Source organism: Cynoglossus semilaevis, chromosome 1, assembly GCF_000523025.1.
Source record: "Cynoglossus semilaevis isolate Cse_v1.0 chromosome 1, Cse_v1.0, whole genome shotgun sequence".
In the NCBI taxonomy this organism is placed as follows: Eukaryota; Metazoa; Chordata; class Actinopteri; order Pleuronectiformes; family Cynoglossidae; genus Cynoglossus; species Cynoglossus semilaevis.
This window is the reverse complement of record NC_024307.1, coordinates 13681156-13708350: the sequence shown is the minus strand read 5'-3', so window position 1 is coordinate 13708350 and position 27195 is coordinate 13681156. Positions and strand designations below refer to the sequence as shown.

Sequence of the window (27195 nt, the reverse complement as noted above, 5' to 3'; positions counted from 1 at the left end):
TCCCACTCAGCAGTGGAGTAGAAGCTGCTGCTGCTGCTGCTGCTGCGTTGGAAAACAGGACAGCTGCCCTACTTAAACACCAGCGGTACACACAATCAAACACGACCACTACGATACGTACAGAGTGAACTTGTGCACGCCCACGCGGAGGCAGAACGAGAAGAGCCTTAAATTCTGATGGAACAGATGCTGTGAAATAAATATAAAAAAAAAAAAAAAAAAGGAGACACTTTTGGAGTGAAGACCGTCCCTGGTGGGGCATGAAAGCCGTCACTTCAGTTCTCCTGCAGCGATCGACTCCTGTGAAGGTGTGTAACGACACGTCAGTCTGCACGCGTGTGTGTGTGTGTGAGCATTTACCGCGTCACCGTCTGTCGTCGCTCCCTTTTTAACAAAGGAAAAAGACAGAGACGGTCCCAGTTAAATTAGTTTCATTCCATCAGAGTTCATCATTATTTCATAGAGTCTTGAATTTTTAATGTACACTTGCATATATGTGTGTGTGTGTGTGTGGTTTGTTCTAGTTTTTGTGTGTATATTACTGTGTGTGTGTGTGTGTGTGTGTGTGTGTGCAGGCCCTGGGACATTAAGCATTAACTGAGCTAGGGGCTCAGAGATGAACGCCCGGGTCCTTTACTCTCCCAGCATGCTCTGCTGCTCTCCTGTCTCTTCTTTCCAGGATGGGAGCCTGGGGAGCTGTCAAGACACACTGCTGCACCACTGTCTGTTTTTTTTTTTTTTTTTTTTCTCCTGGTGTGGGGGGGGGGGTGGGTGGGTTTTGGTGGTGTCAGAAAATAGGAGGCAACTCATGCAAAACCCAGATGAGTTAATAATGCTGTTTAAGAATCCTTCTTCAAACACACACACACACACACATTCTCAGAGAGACAAGCGCACACACACACACACAGACACTTGGAGACACAGAAATAGGGAACACAGAGGACGCTGCCTCCTCTCCCCCCCCTCCCCTCCGTGACATGCTCTCGTCTGGCCCCTCCTATTCCCTCGTCCTTACGTTTCAAAGGAACAGGGAGGAAAAAAGGCAGAGAAGAAACAACAGATTGAGGAGAAAGAAAAGACAAGAGAGTGAAAAAAAAGTGTTTGTTACAGCAGTGACATGAAGCAGGTGTCACCATCCAGTCCTCACTTCCATCTCTGCTCTCCCCAATAGCAATTTAGGTGTTTTTTCTACCTTCGCGCCAGAACTGCTCTTTAATTTTTTTTTTTGGGTCACTGCTTCTTCTAATTCCCTGCAGGTGTACAACAAGGTGAGAAGAAGAGGAGAAAAGAAAGTGTGGGGGAAAAAAGGGTGTCTGACATTCTGTCTGTGTGGAGTCAAGCACCTCTGTCTTCACACTCTCTAGTGCCAACATTTCTTTAACCAACTCCAGACGAAGAGATAATTAAACATCTGAGTGTCTGTGGTCTTGTTTGCCAGCCTGTGGAGAACAGACTTCAGACTCCGGCAGCACCGCGGTGATGAAAAAGAGACTCTTCTGGCTCTGGTTCCTGTGTATGTATTGGCTGTTAGGACGGTTAATGAAAATAAAGTTACGAAACCGGGGACGCAGACGGCACTGACTGAGCCTCGGCACGTACACACACGAGTCACATGACACCACGCAACCCAATGTAGCAACTCACTGTCAGTTAACCTAGAGTTGATGTTGGAATCATACGTGGCTGTTCTTATCAGTAACTCTGTTACTGTCGCGCAGGCATAAAGGCATTACATGTTGATACATAATACCACAGCAGAAGAGTGACATATTTCAGCTTATCTAGTATCTTGAAAACAAAGTCTGGGCTTTTAGGATATTTCCACTTGCTTGCTAACAGCAACAACTGCCTCACAGAGTTGTATGATTCCATGAAATGCATTAATAACTGTTTTTCCCAAAATTCAGTCTTTCAGTGTCTTGATTTCTGAAAACTGTAGGTGTGATAAAATATTATTTTTTAAAAGTAAACAGTAATACAAGGCACTTCAACTGTGTACAGACAAACAAAGTAATATTCACCAATAATAACCAGCATCTAACAGCTAAAATAGTCGACCTCGTGTTGTGACTCCAGGAGGTTTTTTTATGGACCGAAAACACAAGTCACAACTCCACCAATTTTCATGATTTAACACACTTTTCCCTGTAGGCTGATTGTTTTGGGTTCATGCCCAGACATTTCTCCACACCAATAAAAAAAACAAACCCCGAATTGTTTTTAGATTTAAATTCAGAGTCAAATGTAATGATTTCATTAAGCAAAATGAAGCTTTCACAGATGAGAGTTTTTGAAAATAAGGACAGAGAAATGGTTTCCTCAAGAAAACCTTGAACTCGTTTGGTGCTCCTGTCATCGTCAGTCGGTCGGCCGTTGAAGTCGGTCCTCTGGGCCCTCGTAAAAATAAAAATGTCAAATGATGAAGAGGAACAACGTCTCCAGGCTTTCATGTCCACATCAGTGGACTGGGCGTGAAGGCAGCGCAGTGGGGCTCATATCTATCTCCAGAGACTCACACACATCACATTCATGTAGCCAAATACACACACACACACACACACACACATATGCACAGACACACACACCGGTGAGGAGAACCAGCGTACTGGACTGGAAACAGGTTTGCCACAGATTGTAAAACTGGGGGACGCTCGTGGGAGAGAGGGGAGGGAATAGAGGGAGGGCACGAGAGAGAGGGTGAGGAAAGTTAGGAAGAAGAAGAAGAAGGAAAAGAAAAACCACAAAATCAGACAGATGGTCAAGGAAACACAAAACGCTACGAGTAGGTCTGAACAGGTGCTTTTCTGGGTTTGGCTCTGCTGCAAAACAGAGATAAGAGAAAAAAATGGAAGGAAAAGGGAAGGAGTGAAAGAAGAGGAGAGGATTGGAAATTAAAGAAAAGGAGAGGTGTTTGAGAGAGAGACAGAGAGAGAGAGAGAGAGAGAGAGAGAGAGCGATCACAAGAGACGAGTCAGGGGAAAACAACATCCTGTAGGTGATGACACACACACACACACACACACACTGTTCACACTGATCACATCAGCACAAAGAGGTCCCACAGGCTGCAGGATAGGAAAAAGCCAATTCCATCTGGGACAGTGGACACACACACACACACACACACACACAAAGAGAAAAAGCAAAGGCACAAAGACCTTCAGACCTTCAAAGTTAACATTTAACTACTTTAGTAAATCAACAGCTCTCTCTCTCTCTCTCTCTCTCTCTGTCGATCGGGGTGTGTGTGTGTGTGTGTCAGGGACAACAGCGTCCAGGTAAAGGGAGGAGAATAACGCCAGCGGCCGTGAGAAGACAGGCTGAGGTAAATAATGAGCAGCGCTGAAGCCCAGCTCCACTGTGTACACATCAAATCATTAGGCCGTCACAGCGCAGGAGATCAACAAGCCCAATGTCACTGCTCGGCTCATTTATGGCAGGGCGTGGGCCCCTCTCTCTGACGGAGTGACAGGTGGAGGCAAAAAAAAAAAACGAGCGAGGATCCGAACGATCCGCTGGACGATCTGGGTATTTCAATAAATGAGCGACAGAAAAAAAAAAAAAAAAAAAAAAAGGAGGTGTGGAAAATGGGGAGTGGGATGAGTGAGACGAGTGGACATCTGGACATGTTGGGTACGACAGAGAAAGCATGTCAAAAACTGGAAACGTGTGCAGGCAGGGTGGACGGAGTGGCTTGACGGCTCATTATAAATGAATGAAAGACGTTGAGGCTCAAGGAGATGAATGCTCAAGGGGGAAAACAAACACACACACACACACACACACACACACACACACACACACAGAGAAATCCTCTCCCTGGAGCAGGGATGGAACAGATGGACAGGTAAAGATGGAGAGGGAAGAGAAGGCAGAAGATTTGCTTTCGTCCTCCTGCTCTGCTCTGTAGGCAGGAGGATGGAGAATTTACAAGATGAAGTGACAAACGGTGAGTAAGTGTGAAAAGCAAAAAAAAAAAAAAAAGGCAGGAAGGAGTATGACAGAAATAAGTGTGATGGCAGCTGTCACCTTCCATCTGATGGAGAGGGGAGAGAAATAAAAGCCGAGGAGGGAGGTGAGGTGATGAAGAGATGACAGAGTTAGTGTGGAGGAGAAATGGAGAGACTGAGAAGGAGACGCGGAGACAAAGAGGAGGAGACAGAGTGAAAGATAGCAGAGGAAGCAGAGATAACATGTCTTATTCCACAGGGAGCAGGTCCCATTCAGGAGATGTGACTGTGACAGTGTGTGTCTTTCTGCTATAGCTATACTCATGGGCACGTCGTGGTGAAAACCTACCTACGATGCGAGGACACGTGTCCTAATGAGGACATTTTGAAGGCGTTAGGATAAGAATGAAGTCCAGATTTGAATTCAATTGAAATGTGTATTTTTGATAGTAATACAGCATAACCAGTCAGTTGACGGTTTGATGCCAGGCTGATTGGTTTGTTTTGATTAGAACTGTCAGAATTTGCTCACTCAGATGTAATCCTGCTGCATAAGAATGTCTGGTTGGATTCTGGGAGATGATTTAACCGCGCGTGTGGAGGCTGTGTTTACAGAAAGTGATGCAATCAATAAGTCATTCTTCCTAAGAACAACACTTTAAACCACAAAACAAACAGTCCAACTCTCATAATTGAGGAAGTTTGGAATTTATTCACTGGAGAAATCATGTCAAAGATCACTGTTTTACTTGTTTCAGCAAAAGAAATTTCACTTTTACTTTTAGGTATTATAGCTATTTTTAAGCAAGGTTCTTATTTTGAAATGTTACACTGTTTTAAAAAAAAAAAAATCATGGTATCAATTTATTACTTACAAACACTTTACATGAAATATACAACTTCTTTGGTCTGTGTATTTTCTCATTTAATTGAACAACTTGAGAATTTTTGTTTAAAGTTGTTAACACAACAGATTTGAAATAATGAGATTTTGTTTTCTCCCCATCTTTGTGAAGAAAATGCCATAAATTATCTTAATTGTATAATGTCTACCAGTAGTAGTAGATCTATTAAATAATGTCTTTAAAAGTAGCAGCATTTTAGATAGATTTTTTTAATTTTCCCTCACAGTTTGTTTTTTTTTAGTTTTTTCAGTGGAGTGATTCTACAGAGTTGGATTCAGATGATGATATACGACGTTTTCCATATGCTGTGTTGTGAAGTTTTCCAAGTGAGCAGGGACCAAGTCTTTGTAGATTCTAGTTGGGTTTTTTGCCAAGTCGGCCTCCTGGAACACCTGGGTTTGTGGTTTTCTTTGACCTGAATCTACTTTGTGACTCTCAGGGGTAAAGACGTTGACTGCACTGCGTTGTCTGCATGAGACTGTTCCTGTGTCGGTGGTTTCCAGTTCTACACCGTTGGTTCCATAGCAGGAAATGTACCTCGAGTCTTTAACTATACTTCCTCTAAATTCTAAGAACTCTTTTTTTTTCTGCTTTTTGAAACAAATGTGACCTTTTGTAATCCGTGTTTCATAAGAAGAAGAACTTCTTTAAGGGGGATAACAAACACGAAGTGCCAGCATCTGCTGCGGATGTGGAACATTGCACTGATTAACGCTCATCTCAAAGAAATTGCATCATCACAGCATCGTCTAAATGTGGCACGAACTATTCATAAATGAGACTTTGAATAATTAACCAATCCTGATTTCTTTCATTTGTCACTTCAATAACTAGGAGTCTCCAAAACTCCTCCTCTCCAGGACTTTACTAAAGAGCCGCATTGAGAAATACAGAGCCGAGTCCTTTAACAGGGTCCTGCTCCGACCGCGCATCTGGTCCCGAGTGGAATTACACGGCCCGATTTCTTATATGGCCCAATAAAGTGAAATGAGGAAAAAGCAATTCCAGTTTGAAGGTGCGGCGCCGACTGATTTAGCTGTAAAAATGACCTGAGCTGGGAGTGCTGAACTGGTGACCCAAGAAATGCAGAAAGTCAGTGTGAAAAAGTGTGAAATTGGTGCTGGTGAAAGACCGCCTCGAAGAACTCGGAGAAGGAACTCTGTAATGTTATGCTTGACTTTTCTGGGAGGTTCGCTTTACCGCACTTGATATTTGGGTTGCACGTTAACCCTGGTTTTACATGTGATTAATCTACTAGTTTGTTTTTTTCAATTACTTGACTTGCCAGTGCATCCACAAAGCACAAAAGCAAAGTAGAATAAAATGTCAAACTGCCAAATTCTTACGTCCACAATTCAAAAACATTTGATTTACTGTCTTTTTCTAAAAGTAGAGTTATAATATTCTTACAATACCATTATAACTAGCAAGAGTCAGACCGTGTGGTGGCAAAAGTGGTGAGTGCTCTCGCCGCAAGCAACATGATCACTGGTTTGCCAGTTCAATTTCCTTGGGTTCTCTCCAGGTACTGTGGTTTCCTCCCACAGTCCACAAACCTTGGAAAATGTTCTTAAAAATCGTTTCGGGTTGTGGACCTTCTACATATATTATGCACTATTTAATGAAAAGTTACAAAAAGAAAAATAAATCTGAAAACCATGCATTCACATTCAACACCAAACGTCTCTCAGCACCTGGAACAAGAATTTGACCATGAGGGAAGTCCGAAAACTAAGCATCGCGCTGCAAAGTGTCTAAAGATCTCATCTGTGGGGACACTTCTTCTGTCTCCGTACGACGCCTATGTCAAACCTAAGGCCCATGGGCCGAATGTGGCGTACCACATAATTTGCTTTTGCCCGGCAAAGCTTATCGTTTGTATGGTTGTCTTAAAATGAATGCCTTTCTTGGGTGTGTAGAATGCTGTGGTCGAATTCTGTGCAGGAATTCACAATTCTTCTTACTTCAATTTCAATTTTTAATCAATAGTGATTAGTGACTCTCACTATGGACGACACAACTGACAGCTCAATAAACATTAACCCCGTCTGGTCCATAACTTAGACTGGGGTTTAATTTCAGGATTGAGTTCGGCAGCTCTGACATAGAAGGTCTGACTGTCAGAAAAGCACAAACTCAAAGATTTAACAATTTGTCTTCTTTTCAATGTCCTCATTTCCTACGATAAGACAGTCATTTATCCTTTTTAAGCATTGACTAAGAGCATCATCAAACAGAACTGGACCACTCCAGGATAACTGTAGCTCACTTATACTTTATGATTTCTCATAACAGCAACATGCCCCTGCCCTAGCACTGCGGGATGAACGAAATAAAGAGAAGGGAATGCAATAATGACTGCTGCTGCTGCTGCTGCTGCTGCTTCCAAATCACCCGAGGCTGTAATCTTTCTCTTTATAACGGAGGCCAAAAATATATATAGGTTTTGAGGCTGGGTCCAACACATTTCACATGTTTCCTGCTGTGATAAAGAATCTTTGGGCCAACAAATATCAAACATGCAACAGAAAAGTCTTCAGATCAATACAACAAAGTAGATCTCCAAACACTGGGCCATGCAGCACTGGGCAGCACTATGAAGTAGTAAAACTGTGTGTCTGTATGTGTTTTGGCCTGAAAACTGTGTGTTTGAAATCAAACTCAGGGCACTTTGAGTTTTACTGAACTAATTTGATCCTTAAGCCAAATGTTTTAAGCGATTACCATTAGGTGAACATTTATTATTTTTTACCTTTTTTGTTAATGACATTAACTTTTTTCTTCTATCTTTTACCTTTATTTACTAACGTCTTTAACTAATTCAGATGCTTTGACATCCTTGGGTTAACTGTATGTATATTTGTTGCTAACCTTGCTAGCTTCATTAAACTTTTACCTACATATCGTAACTTAAAGCTACTTCTAAATCTTATGTTATCATTCGTCATCTCTCACCTAAACCCTGGTTATTTTGTCCTAACTTCTGGCCTTTTTATAAGATAACATTTATACATTTGATTGATAATGCTAAGATAGCGGACTCACATATATACGTCTTTCTTTTACTCATTCTGGCCCAATATATACAGTAACTATTTTGATATGTTTTTCCAAGCCTAAAGTGGATCTCTTAAGGCAATGGACTTGAATACGTGTGTTATTGTTGTTCTGTTCTTCCCTGATGCCTCGGCCTTCACTTCATTTACTCGAAATACTTTGTGAAGCTAAATATTTTGCAGCGTTTCAAAAGTGTCTGGACCCTTTTTTGAACTCCAGTGGCAAAAACTAAAAAGTACAAAAGTAGCGGAAAAACACAATGTTTCCCCATCTCCACAACTCGGCATGGAATTTTTTTGTTAATAAATTCCTAATGCATTGCTTCATTATCATAATAATGCTGTCAGGACTGATTCATCAAAGCAGTGTTTATCTGACTTTAGTGGCGGCACAGAGAGTTGTAAAGACAATTGTACTGGACCCCGTTGTGCAGTTGTTCATTTCAAACACTTCTAAAGAGGCTCCTAAGGGCCAGAACGACGCAGCCAACCTTTTCACCCCATCACACACACACACACACACACACACAATCTGAGGTCTGACCTCTTTACGGTGATTAACATGCCTCGATAGGACGTGCGGGGGTCATAAAGGCCCTCTCCCTTCACCTTTTTGTCGACTGATTCCCTCTGGTATTTTTACACCATCTTTGCTTCATTTCTGTAGCATGTATAAACTCTCTCCAGCTCCCTTTTCTTCTTGTCGGTCTACTTGAACATTATTATCCTGTCCCACAGCACTCACAGCCTGCAGCATCTGAACAAAACCCTTTTCTGTTGGTTTTTTTCTCCCTTTATGCATCTTTAAGGTCAACGTGTCTGTGCACGCAATTCTGTGTCTGTCTCATCCGCGCAGGTCACGGCAGGACTGTTACGAAGCTTACCAGAACTTCACTGACTCACTGCATTGGACTTTGGAAAAGCATGCAGCTCTGACACTAAAATGAATCAGTGAATATTTTAAAAGCTTGTCCTCCACTAGATAAACGAGCGATGGCACCAATCCAACGGCGGAGATCACTAATTACTTACGCAAATTCCACAACGCCTTTGCGTTACCGATCCTGTGTTTGCCCCCACGACCGGTTTGTTTTCCAATTAAGACTGGTGCGTCTGTATTTGTACGTGCCATTTGACACCCATCCTCGTGTCATTTTTCGATTATCCTTTCTAATTTCCTTTGCTCCCCTGCTCGTTAAACATAGCACAAAAACAAAGCATTCAGCTGTTTAATTAGCAGCGAGAGCGTAACTGATTTTTTTTTTTTTCAGCTGAAGTGTTGAGTCGGATCACACCGAAGCGATCAGAGCCTGTTAGAAACACCTTTAAATGGAAATTAACTCAATTAAATTAAACTGAAATTAGAAATACCTTAATCGAAACAGTAACCGGAGTACCAGCACATACTGCAGTCGTTAAACGAAAGAGGTTTCACTTTGATCTGCCCATCCCTACATGTTCTTCCAGGGTCAGGGCGACATCTACGATCTGGTAAATACTAGTTTTGTGCCACTCAGGAGTCAAATGTCCCAACTTTAGCTGCTATCGCAGACTTAGAAGCAGAAATATTCACTGTTTCCACGGCAGGTACCAGTACCAACAACTATGACAGTAGAAGGAATTCTCTGCATTTTTACTGCAGGGAACAAGAATCAGTTCAATGGTTATTTTTCCGCCCCAAAACATCCTTTGATCTCAAGGTCAGACCCCTGAAGATTACAGGAACTAGCTGTCAGGATTAATGTCATAATTTATCTTTTTAGCCTAAGGGTCAAAGTCAAAGTCTTTTTTCTACAATGTGTTTTTAGGTTTGCACTCCAAAAAAGGCATTTGATCAAAGGACCATCACAATATTTTTATGGATCAGGACCTTGAAAATCTTGCGAAACTCATTGGAATTTTCATGAGAGGATTTCATGAGAAATCTTTTCAAAATTCTAGGAGAATATCAATAGTTAAAATGTGGTGGAAATTGAGTTTGGATTTTAACCACATGTGTTGACAAGTGCTTTTTTTTCCCTTTTTCACACACTATCCAGAAGTGGTTCCTGATCAAAAAAGTTATATGAAAGTGCTTTTTTTTCCTTTTTCACACACATACCAGAAGTGGTTCCTGATCAAAAAAGTTGTTTTTATGGCTAAAAGATGATGCTCACATAAACACACTGAATCATAAAAGAAACCTCCTGTTTCTCAGACATAACGTGAGCAGGCACAGAAACAGGCTGAGGCGAGCGTCACATGGAGCGTGGCAGACTTTTAGTTCTGTTTTATGACTTCGGGGGCGAGAGTGAAACAAATAAACAGTGGTATAATGAAGAGACATGACGAATGAAAAGAAACCTGGAACACCTTTGAGCAAGGCATCTTAACAAGTCGGGCAAGCATGCAACAGGACCACACACCCACATCTGTGGGCGAAGAGAGGCAGAGGGACAGAGCGATCAACAGAAAAACACATGCATGTGTGTGTGTCTGTGTGTGCGGTTGAGTGTGAGCCAGACTCCCGCTGCGAGGGGGAGCGATCGCAATTCCCACTGACCCGAAAACCAGCTCCCTCAAAAAAACTAAAACAGCAAAGGCAAAAAGAAGTAGAATGTCAGTGAGCACAGAGGCGATGAAAATTCAGAAGGTGAGATTTCGAAATACCCCCAGTGTAGAAAAGATCTAAAAACACACACACACACACACACAGGTGCAGTGGGGGTTTATGGGAAGGAACAGGCCCGAGCTCCCCTTTGTACTGCTGACTCCAGTGAAAAGAGTGAGAGAAAATACTATACGTGAGACGAAGATTCACAAAGAGGATGCACCCATCAGGAGAAATAAAAAGACAGTGTGTGTGTGTGTGTGTTCCTAAGTGTTAAAAGTGACCCTCTAACAGTGCTTGGATGTGAGGGGGTGTGGCCCTCTACGGCCTTTGTGACTCTCGAGGTTCCCTGCGGTCAAGAGCGGATCCTCTTTCTCTCTCGCTGCACTCTTTTCATACACTCAGACCCTTCTTTCTTTTTTATACACTCACTAGTTGTTCCCTCCCTCTCTTTTAGCCTGGTACTGAATCTTTGAAGTCAAAAGTCACAGCAAGGCCGGTCAAGCATGAAGAGATGCCGGACACAAAATAAAAAATGGCAAAATAAGAAATGAGGAAAAAAGAAGGGGAAATGGGGGAGAAGAAATAAGTGCTGGAGGAGGAGGAGGAGGAGGAAGAGGAGGGGGCGTCAAAGAGTGAAGATCCATAAAAATCAGTGAGGGCCGGAAGCAGATTGCGTGTGACAAAGCAAGAGTGTGTGAGAGGCAGAGTCAGTGAGCATGGTCTGCACTTTTGCATGAGCGCCTCCAAGTATTTGCATTGGGGAGCTCGACATGCAAAAGGCCCGGCAGGCATCACGCAAATGGGAAATAAGCAAAGAGCTGACAAGGAGTCGTGTTTCTGGGAAACAAGCCCGTCTGGACGTCACGCACGGCCCAGAGGTCTTTAGCTTTTTATGGGCCGTCGATGGCACGATGCTACCGCTGCTGTTTGGACGCGCAAAGAACCAACAAACTGCTGATGTGGTACCCAGCCCACCCCCCCATCCCCCACCTCCTCACCTACCCCCCGCTCACCTGGTCTAAAAGTCGTAACTAATTATTTCAATGAAGTTTCAGTTCAGGCCGACGAAAACTGCACCATGCTAAGTTAACTTAACTATGTTGATTAAGGTCAAAGGTCAGCGCTCAGCAAAACTTTTCTATATAGTATCAGACTTTATATGACCATCACAACAACAATGGAAGACTATCCACTGTGATAACGCACATTTCACATCCAGTGACATCTGACCAGATATCCCTGTTTTTGCATCGTCACACTGGCCGTCTGCGAATTTTAAAGATCAAACTGAAACTGTATTGTTTTTAAGTAATTAAATAGCATCTAAATATGCATTAACCCATTTCTGAATTATTCTACAGCCTGCACACTGAGACTTTGTTCAATTTCTTCCACGCCTATTTTTTCGATAATCGTCTAAACATTTATTTATTTCCAATGAGTCAACTGTTTCCACTGACTTATTGAAGGCTTAAAATGTTAGGACATTTGGAGAGGCAGGTGGAGGACAGCTCAGAGTGGGTTCTTGATCAATAAGTACTCCAGTCTTCAGAAGGGTGTCAGTTAGCATCGCCCACTCCCCTGTTTAATATAGGCACAAATCAATCAAGCAGCGAGATGTCAACCACGGAAAGCTGCTCTGAGAAAAAATGTACTTCACATAACAGATTTTATTTTCCACCAGTCTCTGCTTTATGGCCCCTTTGGCAGTGGGTGTAACCAACTTTGACGCTACCACCACCATTTTTCTTGGCTTTCAAAGAGAGACAGCAGCATACGCCTGTTTGCTGTGGGGGATAGGAAGTTTAAATGACACTGATGTGACAGGCAGCCATTCACAAAGCTGCTCAATAGTCCTTGTTTTGGCTCCATTAGTCCATTATATGTAATCAGAGAGGCAGATGCTCAGCCAAGTCAAATTCAGACAAGCAAAAACCAATGAGTCCTGCAAATGATTCAAATATCTCAGACTGTGTGGAGGCTGGTGCCGGCTGATTATCCACCAAAGACACATTATATCAGCACTCAAGGGGGTGACGAGATTGAATCCAGTTCATCTTCACTTACATCAAAAAAACAAATAGAAGTGTCACAGAGCCAACTGTGGGAGCTTCAGATTCACTTTCTGATTAACACAGAAAGAACCGTATTAGTTGTCTCTTCAGGGCTTAAGTAGAGTGAGAATGGGCTGGTGGAGAGGAGGGGGATGTCACTTTTGACAGAAATCAAGTCTGTACTAATCTTTTGATAACTAAATATTTGGATTTCCCTCCCACCACCATAGCACTCCTTCATACCTTTGAATCTTGTTGTTTTGTTGGCTCTGTTTGAGGATCAGATCATTAAAATGTTACTATTTCCATTTTCAAATTCTTACAGCCCACCCTTGCTACATCTACCTTTTCTCTTCCTATTAAACTTTAGTAACCAGTCTGTGTTTTGATTAGAGCAGCCCAAGGCAAAAACTGAAATATTGATCATTTTTATGTCTTTTTTCTTGAACCAGACTTCCCTGAATGTCACATCAGGGTACTTTGCGTGCTCGCAAGCCTTCAAAAGTGAGCCGAAAGATTTTCTGCATTTGTGTCAGCCTCATAAATTAAAAAAACAAATGAGGCTCAAAGGAGTTTCTCTCTCAAAGACACTGACAGAAATAAAATCAAGGCTTTCAGCAGACATATTGTGTATCGAAAGGTATCACAACTGACTGATTACAAGGCCTTTCTTTAAAGCTCTCTTATTAGGTTACACAGGGGATTTTCAGAAGAGTCAAATAGCCAGCCAAGTGTGAAAAGATCAACAATGAAGTATTCCTTTTGTAATTTAATCTTCACAACGGAGGAATCGTGTGAGGCCAAAAGACTCTTGCAGGCACATACATACAGTATATATGACTTCTGCATCATTCAGGTCTCCAAGGTGAAGATAAGAGAGCCTGTCCTCCCGCTTGAGTTTTATCTCAATTTCACATCAGATCAGATCAGATCACTGGTAGATAAAAGCACCTCCTGACAAATCAGTTCCTTCGTTTGGGGGAAGCTGACACGTGCTGGGAACCCAAGATGACACCGCGCTGTCAGGGCGGATGAAAAGGTGAAACTTTTTTTGACAGAAACACAAAAGGAGGGGGACCACGGCAGAAAAAAAGTTTGTGAAAACCAGCAGTGGAAGATGAAATAGGTAGAATGAAAGAGGAGACCGAGAAAAAAAAGGATGAAACCTAAATACTTGTGGCCCAGATCCACAGTGTCATGCAGGGTAAAGAGGAGGAAGAGGCAGAGGAGGCGCAGGAGGAGGTGGAGGCAGAGTTGCCAGTGACAAAGAGGTGAAGAGACACTAAGAATAGTAGAACTGGATTAGCTTGAATGCTGACCTTTATTCTGCAGGACGACACTCGCTCAATCTCTCAAATACTTCCCCCAGAATTACAGTAGAGGCCTGCCCTACTTTCCCATTGTTAAAGTCAACTTTACAAACATCTCTGTAGACTTTTCCACCTGAGGTGACTTCATGCACATTTTAGCCCTACAATAGTGTGTACAAAATCATCTGTGTGTGTGTGTGTTTATATAGCATGTGCAGTGGTATTTTTCTGGTATGCCGTCTGGTTTTCATCCTCACTGCATACTCCAGTCTGGAACATTGATGCTGTAATTAAATGTGCATGTCTGTTTAGTTTTTAAAATTGTAATGAGTTGCCGCATGCTCCGCCCACCTCTTTCACGTGGGGAAGACCTGAGCGCGGCTTCACGTAACCAAGGCAATGGTTGAGCTTTGGTATTGAACATGAATCGGCCTGGCAGTCGCATACAAGTGAAGAAAACAGTGAATCTTTGCAGGGGTCGAAGAGTTAGCATTGGTGAGCTACCATAGCTGCCTCAAGGCAGAGGACACAGAGGAGTGTTGAGCAAAAATGACAATTAAATATTTCACGTTCAGTGCGGGTGTGGGATTATTATAATCTCACCCGTTATTACTTTACCACGAATGGTGAAATCAGAACGGCTGAAACATTTTGTCCAATCACGACTCATTTACTTAGTTTGAAAAACAGACAGAGATGAACTTTGCACAAGACGTCCCCTTTAGAAAAATGTCCAACAAAAGAAAAGGTCATTCGTTCCAATTATGTGGCAGAATTAGCCCAGGTGTTAAATGAAGAGTAAAAAGTAGCACAGTGAAAGACTGGCACAAGTGTCGCCGCTTCTGTTCGTTTAACGAACCGATGACAAGTTATTTTCCGTAAGCTTGTAACACAACCGCAGTTTTTGAGCGTCTCACTGAGGACGGATGCCAAACCTTTGACGGGATGAGAATGAAGGAGTTCAGACATGTCAGTGATGTAAGAGTGGGGGGAGAAAAAAGAAAAACACTTTTCAAAGAGCGATGACTCGGAGGGGAAAAAAAGGTGAATAATGACAGTAGAAGAGAGTTACGCAAATGGAAAATTTGCAAGTGACAAAGATGGAGAGTACTTAAAATGAAACTTGGTTAGACTAATATGGGGTTCAATTAATAACTGAGATGGAAGAGAAAGGAGACGTGGAATTTTCCTCCAAGTTAAAAATGTTTCTGGATATTGTGTTAACGCAGCATTTCTGTGGATATTTTCTAAACAGAATCTCCAAAAATCATGCACAAATCAACCCCGTACAATCTACAGCCCAGGGTAGTTATGTCACACAGCTACATGGACTCAGAGATCTCCAAAATAATTCCTACTTGTTGGCTGACTGGAATTCTCAGCTGTTTCTTACTGTAAAACTCAAGTTTTATGGGTTTTTTATCTACACGCAACCTGTGGGTTGCGTAAGTGAAACTGCCAAAATATGATAATAAAAAATCATCTCTGTGTACAGCATTTCACATATTAATGGTCGTGTTGTTTTTCACAGTTTTTATGGCTGTGTGGTTTTCCATGGAAAATAAAGGAAAAACTATGCTTTTCAATACTTTTCCCTTGTTTTAACTGCAGCTCCCTAACAGTTCTGTTTGATCTGGCAGGTTTGGGGCAAAGTTTGGGGGTTTTCAATTTTCACCTTAACAAAAGATGTTTTCAAGATACATTTAAAAAAAATTAAAAAAATTAGACAAATGCAATTATCTCATGTTAGAATATATGAGAAGGAACACATTAATGTTGGACATCTGAATGCAATTATCTCATGTTAGAGTTGATCAGCTATTTAAAAAATAATAAAATGAATGAATAGAGTATTAATAATAATTAAAAGAAAATATAGTAAAGAATGCAGAACAAGTATATGAAAGGAAAAGTCAGGATCTGAAATCTGTTACATGTTTGGAGTTAAAAGAGTAAAGCTAAGACTTTCAAGGGTTTTAATTGATATTTGTTTGAAAAAAAATGCCAGTTGAAAAATGTCACCTTTATGTCTGTTAAGCATCTGGCAGCTTAGAGTCCAGGGCCAAAGTCCAGACAATGAATAATTACAGAGGCACTGGGGGATTAGCCTGAAATTAAAAACTAAGAGATTAAATCTGACCACAGCCACGGCCTAAGACTTCTGTCCAGCTCAGTGCCTTATCAGGTGACAGATGTGTCATTTTTAAACGTGCATTTTTCAGCTGTGTGTAGAAGAGAAGACGGCGTGGTGAGCGGCGGAGTGAGCCTGTTTAAACCCACATCAAATAAATGCACAGGCTGGTGAGCAGCGATCACACACACACACACACACACACACACACACACACACACACACACCGCACTGAGCACACGGCGGGACACATGTGAGGCTGTGCCTGAGTGCACAGAGGAAGGACAGAACTCCAGAGATTCAGCACTCTGCTCCGGAGCAGAAGGAAGAATTTGTCTTTGTCTCTTCATGAATGGTCGCTGCAATCAAGCTGCACGCACACACAATAAACACACAAATTCCCGGAAATAAAAGATGGACAGAAAAATGCTGGGATGACAGCATCAAATGTGCTGGGACACACAAAAGTTAACCCAGTGTCTCTGTGTGTCTTAACCGGGGACAGTTGCCTACAATTAAAACTCCTCCCCCTGACTCCAAGGAGCAGCGGAGGATTTGCATTTTTTCCCACAATTCAATTAACACGCCTGTCAGCCTCTTCTCCCCGTTCACATGCCTCCTTCGGCCATCCTTCGCTCACACACACACACACACACACACACACACACACACACACAGACACAGAGAGGCTCTCAGAGGCTCTCCCACGACACGCATCAGCTTCATGAATAGATGCATTTCATCATAAACACACGTAGAAAATAGATGCAATTCACTTGTGTTGTTTACAAGAAAGCGAAAGGTGGGAACACTGAGCGATGAGGAAAAGCTCCCACGTCGCATCCTGTCTGGGCTTGTCACATCCACGGCACACGAGAAGACGCTGCTGCTAATGGCTGCGCGGCGTCATCCTCGGGGATGACACTTTCTCTATTTTTTGTCCTCAATCTCACGAGATGGGACTCTGTCTCCTCGCAAATGAATATTCGTCAGAGTCGAGGCGTACAAGATGTAAATTCAAGGGCTTAAACTTCTGTTGAACAGCATAAGGCCAATGAGTACAACGCAAAACTAGCTAGACGGTCCTCATGGGAAATACTTTGGATAAGAAATCGTAAAAGTGTTTCCGTTCTTACCCCGCAAAGACTCGCCATACAAGCTAGCACAACTGTTACATCAATCAATTCTAAAATCACACAACCACACTACCAAGACAGTTGAACAAAACATCAGTTCCCCCTGTCTACCACAAGGGGGATCCAATCGTGAACCACTGAAGTAGAAAGTATCATATATGAGTTTTGGTGCTTCTGTCAAATCCTAATATTTGTTAGTTTTTCTATGTTCCATCAGACAGCTAATGCCTCTGTGCCTGTGCATGTAGCTAACACTGCATCAGCTGACACTCAACCAGAAGTGATGTTTGTATGTTTACAGAAAAACAATCGGAGAGTGGTATATTTCTGTTGTTGTTTGTATGTTTACAGCAAAACAATCGGAGAGTGGTATATTTCTGATCTAAGAGTTTTACATCACCCAAATTATGGGGTATTAGCAGTGCTTCTTCCAGACCTTTAATGCCTCTGTGCCTCCTCGTGTGATGTATGGCTGTCAGTGTTTCTAGCACATTTTTTTTAAACAAGAAGATTTTTTTTACAAACACATGCTTTCTAAAAGCAGCACTGACGTTTATGGAGATGTATGTCCGACTCTTATGTCCAGATTTTATATATGGTCTGTGAGTCTGATACCTAATACTCCCTGGGGCCGGATTTTCGGAAAAAGTGCACGCCTGAAAATAAAAGTATATTAACGGGAGGAGAGTGAAAGCCATTAAAACAGAGCACCACAGGGTGTGGAAGTTAAAGAACAGGCAGACACTTCAGGGTCAATACGTGGCAGGGGGAGAGGGGCGTCCCAGATTTAGAAACCGGGAACCAGGAAGATCCACAGACATTGCTGCGGGGCTGGGTAATGACTCCAGCTCGCCTCTTGTCAGATTAATGGCCTCTAATCCCCTTTCCCACTCCAGAATTCCGCAGCACCACTCATTAACCACTACAGAAATGCCCACCAATCAGTCACTCCTATTCGCTAGCAACGACTAAGGCTAGGCTAGCTAAATCAATAGGCAGTAATCCTGTTGGCGTAGCAGCCTCAGCAGCGCAGCCCATCATTACAAGCCATAGAACTGACTGCTAATCATTCCCTGCACGCTTATTTGTCCACAGGGCTGCGGAATTGCTTTGGTGGTCTCAGTGGTTGACATTTGACAGTTGGCAGCTTAGCATGTAAGACACAGCATGACACACACACATACACACACACAGTGATGGAGAGGCTGTGTAATGATTAAAAACACGTCACTGTGACTATTTTTAAAGCCCCCCTTCCCCCCCCTCTCTCTCTCTCTTTGTTGTCAGTAAGGCTACATGGATCTGCTGAGGTTCTGCTCCATGTCAGCGTCATTCAAGTTTTATCTGTCAATGCAAAAAAACCCTCACCAATCCATAATGTCTAATCAATATCCAAGGCTTGCAGGCACAGCAAAAGATAACCCTGACAAGCACGGGCAACCAGCAGAGACAGCCATCAGCCGTCAGGAGGACCCCCCTCCAACCCACTCCCCATTTGTTCTGTCTTTAAAATGCAGTGAGGTGAAACAGCTGGGCCAAATCAATGGTGACATTAGCCTTAACTTCACTTGACCGCACTGGTTTTGCATACAGGACAGTTTGGGTTTGATGTCAGTCCTGTCGCTGCGACTCCTCCAGCAGACGAAGGAGTCGACAGGCCGGAAGCAACAGTTTGTCTGTGGTTTTATCAAGGATGCAAAATGGCTGCAAACGATAACCATGGCAGAAAGTCAAACCACAGGCCTTCTGCTGTGTGTTTTTGTCTCTGTGTAGAGCAGGGGGGTATGGGGGGGGGGCGCCTACTCTGCTGTGTTCACATCCCTCATGTGTCTCTGGCTTTATATATGGTGACCTGAGGCTGAACCTGGGCTGAACTCTTGTCGTGAAGAGGCAGCGGCGGTGTAGGTAAGAAGAGGCCTGTCAACACTCGCCCGGAGCCACTGAAGGAGAGAACACACGGAGGCCTTATCTTGGCCTTTAATGTGGCAGATTGTGTGCGAGGCGACCGTCCTCTCACTGCGCCGTGAAATCATGAAACATAAAACACTGGTGCTGCTAACTGCTTATTCAGCTGCGACTGAGCTCACTCACCGTGGCATCTCAGGCTATAATTAGTGGCAGGATAGCATTTGACTGAGTAATACCCCATTGTGGTACTAATAAAGCTATAAATAGAAGCAAAAAAAAGGGATCACAAAAGAATCCTGTAAGACAACAAAACACGAGTGGAGCAGGAGGTGGACGTCAGGTTGACTACAGAAGGCTTTTACTTTGAAAGCCTGTCAACAACCACAGTGCAGCATTAAAGTCACTTTGGAAAAATGCTCAAGATTTTCATGTGTATAAGAGATTTGTACAACCAAAAAAGTAGAGGTGCGTATTTGCAAGAATCTGTCGATACGATACGTATCACGACAAAAATATTTTGCAATATACTATACTATATACTATAGGCATGACAAATCAGCTAATGAACAGAAGGGTGTACTTGGTGACATCACATGTCATCAGAGTGTATGACTTGACGGTCAGACGTCATGAACGGACATTAATTATAGCATGAAGTGTTCATTTTGGCCCCTGACGACCAGCTGGATGTGCAGGAAACAATCTCTTTAACTGATGACTGAACAGAAACGTTTGTGTTCACTTCACTTCAAATCCATTCTTCAGTAACAGTAAACATTCTATTGAACATTCAACTAAGAAAGGACAGCCAATAAGGTAAAGATTAGCTAATCACTTCATTGATCCACAGCTTAAGTCAACCTGACCAAAGTAGTAGGTGAGAAATCTTTACTGTCTGTTCTGGTTTATTTGTGTTGTATTCAGAACAAAAACAAAACAAGTGAAGAAAAATTCAAACTTTTTCATGACCTAAATAAACAAAATATATAATTAATAAACCAAACCACTCTTCTGTTATTCTAGAAATAATCTGCAGATTAACTGATGAAATACTAACCCCACCTCACAGTCTGATAATCTGAGCTAAAGCCTGCTTTGAATCATCATAATCAGCCTTGCCCAATAAGCAAAGGTAATTGCAGCATGTAAACAGGACGGGTCAAAGTGCAGGGATGTGGGAATGTTCGTCCAGAACGCTGAAACATGGTGGAGCAGCACTAGCAGGATGAGTGGACGTAACCAGCTTTGGAACTCTCGACCACCACCGCTTAAACCCGGTTAATCTGATTGGATTAACACCGACCTGCCTGGCTACACACAAGCAGGTGTGCAGACATGCACTTCTACAGACATGGATGCATTCATTCACACACACACACACACACTCACACACACACACACACACAGAGTAGAACTCTACGCCAATCAACCAAAGCTGCAGCCTCGGCAGCTTCCTGCAGTTCATCTGGATTCCGTTGGTCGGTTGGGTTGACGGCACCACGCTGGGCTGCCACAGGCACACACAAACACACACATGCGTTCACACACACACACAACCATCTCAGAGGGCAGTGATTTGTGATGCGAGTCCGAAGCAGGCCTATTGAAAGAAGACTGATGCCCCTCCCCAGGAATGTTTTGACCCTTTTTATTTTTTTTATTTTCTCTCTTCAATCGTTCTAACGACGGTTGTCCTGTCCCACAGTAACCTCATCATCTTCCTCATATCACCGCCCCCTCTGCCCCCTCCTCATTCTTGCCTTGCTTCCTCTTTCTTCCTCCCACACACTCATACATGTAATCATGCATTAGGACCAATGCAGTTGTCCATTAAGGGAAGCATCCATTTTGGAAATTGCAGCAAATCTTCCATGAAAAGACATTTTCTCTAATGCGGTAGTCACACTCGGTGGGTGAAAGAAGGAGAGAGGAAGACGTTCAGAGGAGAGGAGGGGGGAGGAAAGGGAAGAGAGAGTGAAAGACAGAAAGCAGGGACCCCTGGCCCTCTGGCCGTGGAGAAAGTAAGCCTGCTGTTTGATTAGAGAGTGTGGTGGAGCAAAGGAGGGAGGAGAGGACTGAAGGAGAAGAGGAGAGAGTGCCTTAAAAGCAGCCAGATAAAAAGGAGGCAGGAGGAGAGGAGAGGACTGAGAGACAGGCAGTAAAATTAGCCTCATCACTTCACCAACGAGCATGTTCTATGACACATCAGGATAAAAACGCACAGGACAGATGGCAGCCCCCCCCCAGACCCCCCATGTGAGACTGAGGCTCTAATTTGACTCAAGTAATAGGAAACTCTCTGACCAATTAGAGGCTTCCAGCCTGTTTTTTATACTCAATCGTTTGCACGAATGGGGGGAGGTGGGGGGGCAGACACTGATATCAGGATAACAAATAGTTTTCTTGAGTCCAGCTCTGCCAAGTCTGACAGTCTCTTCTCTCCCAGAATGCCGCTGTTCGTCTTAATCCTGTCTCATCACCCATAAAAAGACAGGCCCCTCGCTCCCATTACCAGCCATTCATCTCGACCCACCGCTGCTCACTCAACACTTGGTGCGCCTGCCTCTAAAACGGACGCATTTGTCGCCAGGCCAAAGTCGGCCTAATCCATCAAAGCATTTCATCTCCCTCCTACACTGATTCTGGAAATCCACCATCACCGTTCACTCAGTCCTGCTTCACCAGGGTCTCCACAGATCACACAGCGATACAGACCCTTCGCCCTTAACTGAAGGTTCTCTAGGAGAAAAAATGGTCCTGGTTCACTTTTTGAATTTTTTTTTTTTACAGCATCCAAGTGCACCTGACAGCTGAATGTGAACACGTCTGCAGTGAGAGGCAGAGAGTTTCACAGACAGAGGGAGAGATGCCAGATCTGAGTACAAACTGCTGCTGCTGCTGCTGTGGAGCTGCTGATTTCCAGGTCGGTTGCATCATTCTTTTTCTTTTCCTCATTTACAGATGCAACATTTAACCACTTCTTTCCACTGGCACTTGGGGTTATCGTCTGCGGTGCAGAAAAATAATGAGCGCCGACCACAGTGGGGCATCACTCCTCAGGACCGTGACCATCAGGGGCCCAGCGGTCTGTCTCTTGTGGTGAATCCTTCCAAGACTGTTTGACTTTAAATGAGACGGGTTTTCAGCCCAATCAAAAGACCTTAACAAACCAATCCAGCAAAGCAAGTTCTTGCTCTCTCTGAAGGATTATGAATCAGTTCCTGACCTCTCTGAGCCGTCCACACAGGCCCCACCATCATCATCACCTGTCCACCATTAAGTTATGTTTCTTTTAAACTTTTCTCACTATGTTCCCACAGCCGTGTCTGGGAAGTGACCAATGAAACACCCTCAGGTCATGACCTCTGCTCCTCAGGCAAACCACTGCAGCACTGTAAGCCTAGAGTATCACCAGAGTGCAAAACATGCTGCAGTGAGCATGGATACCAGAGCTACTATTAGCTCCTGGTCCTGGTACAGATACCAGTGTAGCCAGCTAACATGAGACCAGAGAGATCAAATAAGGTCTTTGACTGTTGAATACAAACGCTGTAGTTGTACTGTGTGATTGTATTGACAGATAAAAATACACAGAAATGTACTGATGAAAAATAAAAATATATGTTGCTATGGTACAAATATTTGTGTATTTATTGCCCAATTTGAAATCGAATATTAACTGTTACAAAATCACTATGTCTTTAATTGATTAGATTATTTTTATTTAATTGGGTCCCACCAGTCTCAAAAAATGTTTGCAACATGAATGGGACCACGACCCTGTGTCTGAGACTCATCAAACTGAAGGACTGATGGCGACCTGCGGTCCATAGACACAGTGATGTGCAACTCACTTCAATGACAGACCATTTATGTCCAGACGGCGACAATATGTCGGACCGACTTGAAGTGTATGAATACATCAGAGCACTGAGAATTCCCACAGCACGACTGTGTAAACACAGACGATCTTCTTCACACTTGCTCCGGCCTCTTCACCACACCGCTACTGCCCTCAAGACAAATGTTCCTGAACAAGCACCACCACACTCACGCAAGGGGCAAACAAAGAGCGAGGCAGGGCTTTAGATCTACTCTGAGACAGTCAAAGTTAAGGACAAGAAACGAAAGTAAACAGAGGAACAGAAGGTGGTTTTTTTGGTTTGGTTTTTGGTTTCTCTTCACTTTGTTTTGGCACACTTCTCTCTTCCTGTGCAGGTACTGAGGCTGTGTTTAATATGTAGCAGCTCTGTTCATCTTCAGGCTGCTATTAGGCTTACAGTCCCTTGTTTCTTCTGTCAGGAGCAATAGGACAGTCCATTAGACCAGAGACAAGATCCCCTCTCTGCAGCTGCACCGACACTCGTACACCCGGTCGTCCTCACCCCTCTCCCCTCCCCACGTGTCACTCTCTCTTTATAGTCTGTCACTTTTCATCCAAACTGTGAACATCTGTTCAAGCATGAGGGTAAAAGGTTAAAGTGGAGGGTAAAAACTTGTTGTCTGCCTGAGGTAATCAATGTATGCTCCAGCAGGAGGCGCTCCAAGTACAGGTCAACCTCTGCATATCTCCTCTGACAGAATGTTTGTTTTGCTGTTAGCAGGAAAGCTAAAAGAGCGAGTAAATTAAAATTTGACTGAACCCCAAAACGGGCAACTAGTTTTAGAGAGTACTCCATTGGACCAGACAAAAATACTTCGACTACAAGACTAAACATTCAACTGTCAGCTGGAGAGACAGTGTTTTTTTTAATAACTTGGTAGTCCTCTGTTATCTTTGGATGTCAGGTATGTGATGTTATATTTTTTGGAAAAATGAAAGCCCTGAAAACAGCCCTGATTTGCAGATGTTTTTTTTCCTGGCGTCAACGTCAGCACACTTGTACACACTTGTACACACTCATCGGGGCTGACTGGGGCTGAACAGAAAGTGCTCACAGAGTGATGAAAGAACCATTATGCTGCATCCAGCGTGATATCGCAGCACCATGCTGAACGGACAGCCATGTTATCACCTCTGACCAGGGGCGGGGGGCCACGGGAGTCGGGGCTGACGCCGCTAACAAATACCAGTGCCACTGTGTGTGTATGTGTGTGCATCCCAGTGGTAATAATCACCCAGATTAGAGCGGAGCCAAACCCCCACAGGGTTTTTTCCCCCCAATCTTGCCCCCCTGCTGACTGCCCTGCCCAGTTCAGCCCCGCCTGTAGCTCTGGTCCTGCAGTCTGAGCGTGGATGGGAAGCAGAGCAGCCGCCCTGACATCTCCACCACGCCTGGCTGACAGACAGATGGACAAAGCACTGACACATGCTCCTTTCTTCAAAATCCCAGACATTTCAAACCCTCTTTTTCTCCTATCGATCGCCCACAGCCCAAATTAAATATTGAACCGCCGTAGACACTGCCGGTCCAACATGTTAACCACAAAGGTGCAGTGAAAAGGAAGTTGATACAGCTATCAATATTGTCTGGCTGAGAGATTCAATAGGACGTCCAGGTGAATGGGAAAGTGCAGAGACAAAAAAAATATATATTTTTTTTATTTTAAATCATGGAAACTGAGTGTTAACTGTAGAAAACAGATTTCTGTTGGCTTGAAAAACATGCAGCCAGATGTGAGTTGCTTAATACGAGGGAGGACGCCCTGATTCTGGTACCTATCAACAGTTGTCGGAGCCTCGGTTGAGCTTCTGACAGACAGCACGGAGCTCACATGTCAATCGACGGCTATCTGTTAGCATGCCTTATCAAACAACCATTTCAAGAAAACTCAGACAACCTCCTCCATTCTTTTGTCCCTCCATATATAATATTAAAAAATGACCCACTGATTGAAGAAGGTCCTGGATTAAGATAACAGGCAGAGAGCATGTCAGTAGGTATTACCATAATGAAGAGGGTTGAAATATTCACTTAGAGGATTAAAACAGATCATCTTACCTCCTGTAACGCCGTATCTGTCCCTACTGTTATATCACGGAACAGACTGAACTATAATTATAATATAATAATTTAAAATAAAAAATATATAATCTAGAAAATTCTGATGCGTGTTTCTTGTTATGAACACGTGGATGCTCCTCTGTTTTACTGGATTTGGACATTTTCTCTCCATCGTCTGCCACAGTTTTCATCAGACTCCATTGGGAGTCACTACAGCAGAACATCTTTTCCATCACAGTCTATCGTTTGCCTCCTGAAGGTAAGATCTTGCCAGGCAGCTGCCTCACAAAAAACTCTTCCAAACACATGTTTGAACCAAACGTCGACAGAAGAGCTCAGTCATCACTAACCTTGGACAATTTCATTTCTGAACATATTTATTCAATTTTATGTTCGTCCAACTTCTTCTTACTGGTTTCATCGCTTCCTCTTGGGAAGAAAAAAAACAAAAAAAATCTGATAATTAAGAGGTGAAAATAATTGAAATTGCTTAAAATGCTCTGAGATTTTTTTCCCAACTTTGTTTTTTTTTTCCAGTGTTGCTGGAATAATCTAAAATTTACAGCTAGAGAAGTCGGTCTGCATTAATGCAGTCTGTATTGAAAACCATGTCAGTTTATGCAGAAGGAACCAGTGATTTTTTTTTGTTTACTTATGTTAATCTCGTTTGACTTTTGCAAACAGGTGAAACCTAAACAAATATGATTGATATTAACGGGAGTTCACGGCAGCATCGGGCGGATCTCTCTACACCACAGCATCACTGAACTGAAGTATGATTAGACTGAAATAAAAAGAATAAAACACCAGTTGAAAGTTGCACTATTGTGAATGTGAGAACAGAGGGACCTAAAGAGTCCTGATGTTGGACCACAGGTTGTACCACACTGAACACATCTCCAGCCTTACCTCAGGTTCTTCTGCTTGCTCTCCTTCTTGTTGAGGACTCCGGGTACACAGTTGGTGAGCTCGGTCCAGTCGGCATGCAAACCGCAGCTCCAGCCCGTGGAGAAGCGGGAGAAGAGCCAGGTCTCCTTGCGGTTGGGCCGGTAGCAGGTACACTTCTTCTGGCCCGGTCTGCAGTCGCACGGCACCTCCAGGCGAACATTCTGGACCAGGTGCCTGCCGAAGGTAGTCCCGCCGGTCTTCTGGATGTGCAAAAACACGATCACGTCCTCCCCCTTGATCTGGAAGTCGATCGTCCTCTCCAGATCCCTGACGGGGAAGTAATATTTCTTAACGTAGTGGGGGTCCGGAGTAGGGAAGATGTCCCCCTCGTCTTCCTCCGAGAAGTAACCGTGCGGGGAGCCGAAATTGATCACCCCGGGGGCCACGTACTGATAGAGAATCAGCATGAAACACACGGATCCGACCACGATCAACAAGAATTTGCTGCTCCTCTCGACCATGTTCCTTCCCAGTGCGGTCCCGACAGCACGCTACCATTTCCCAGACAAGCCGACAACAGGGAGCGAGGCGCTGGGCTTCTGCATTCTCGCTCTCCGCTCCTCTCTTCTCCTCTCCGCACCGCTCCGCTCTCACCTCCGCCGCCGCCGCGAGACGCTTGGATTCGGGGTTCAAGAGTGACTCGCTCCGCTTCGAGACGACCGTTGAAGTTGTTTCATCGCTCGAAGACAAGGCAGAGGTTCAAAACAAGGAGAGAGACAGCGTTCAACACCGTGAAAGACGCATTGTGGCTCCGCTTAAAGACGCCACCTCCTGCGGTCGATCCTCCCCCGTTTACTTTACTTTGGTTTCTGGTTCACACACACGGTGACTGACTCACTGAAGGAGTCGGACAGGAACAGAGAGGAACCAAAGAGCCCGGATGAAGAGTCTCTCACTCACTGTCAAAGTCTCTCTTGATTTTTCGCTCTCTCTCTCTCTCTCTCTCCCTCTCTACCCGCGAAAACATCGTAAAAATGAGAATTGTAATATTTACTGGTTTACATACGTCATCACCCAGTAGCAAACCATTGTAATATTTGTCCACATAAAACACGTTAAAACTAGTAGTATTCCGAACAATAAACTAAACTTTTCAACTCCAACGTTTTTTGTTTGAGGGCTGAATCAATGAATAGACACACACTTGAAATTAAATTTAAAAAGGTGTATTTTTTCATCTGTATTCTTTTGCATTTTTCATTCGTCTGCTATGTTCACGAACATTAGTGCAACTCACAGTACAATTACAGCTACTG

The 27195-nt window shown here is 43.5% G+C and overlaps 1 protein-coding gene across 1 annotated transcript in view; it reads right to left on the bottom strand.

The window, feature by feature from the left end:
- hs6st1a (heparan sulfate 6-O-sulfotransferase 1a) overlaps window positions 1–26991 on the bottom strand; it is a 69819-nt gene extending 42828 nt beyond the window's left edge. Inside the window, exon 1 of the mRNA XM_008312040.3 lies at window positions 25901–26991. Coding sequence (XP_008310262.1) covers window positions 25901–26400 — 500 coding nt within the window. The 5' untranslated portion in view covers window positions 26401–26991. The remainder of the gene's footprint in view (window positions 1–25900) is intronic.
- Between the last annotated feature and the right edge of the window lie 204 nt (window positions 26992–27195).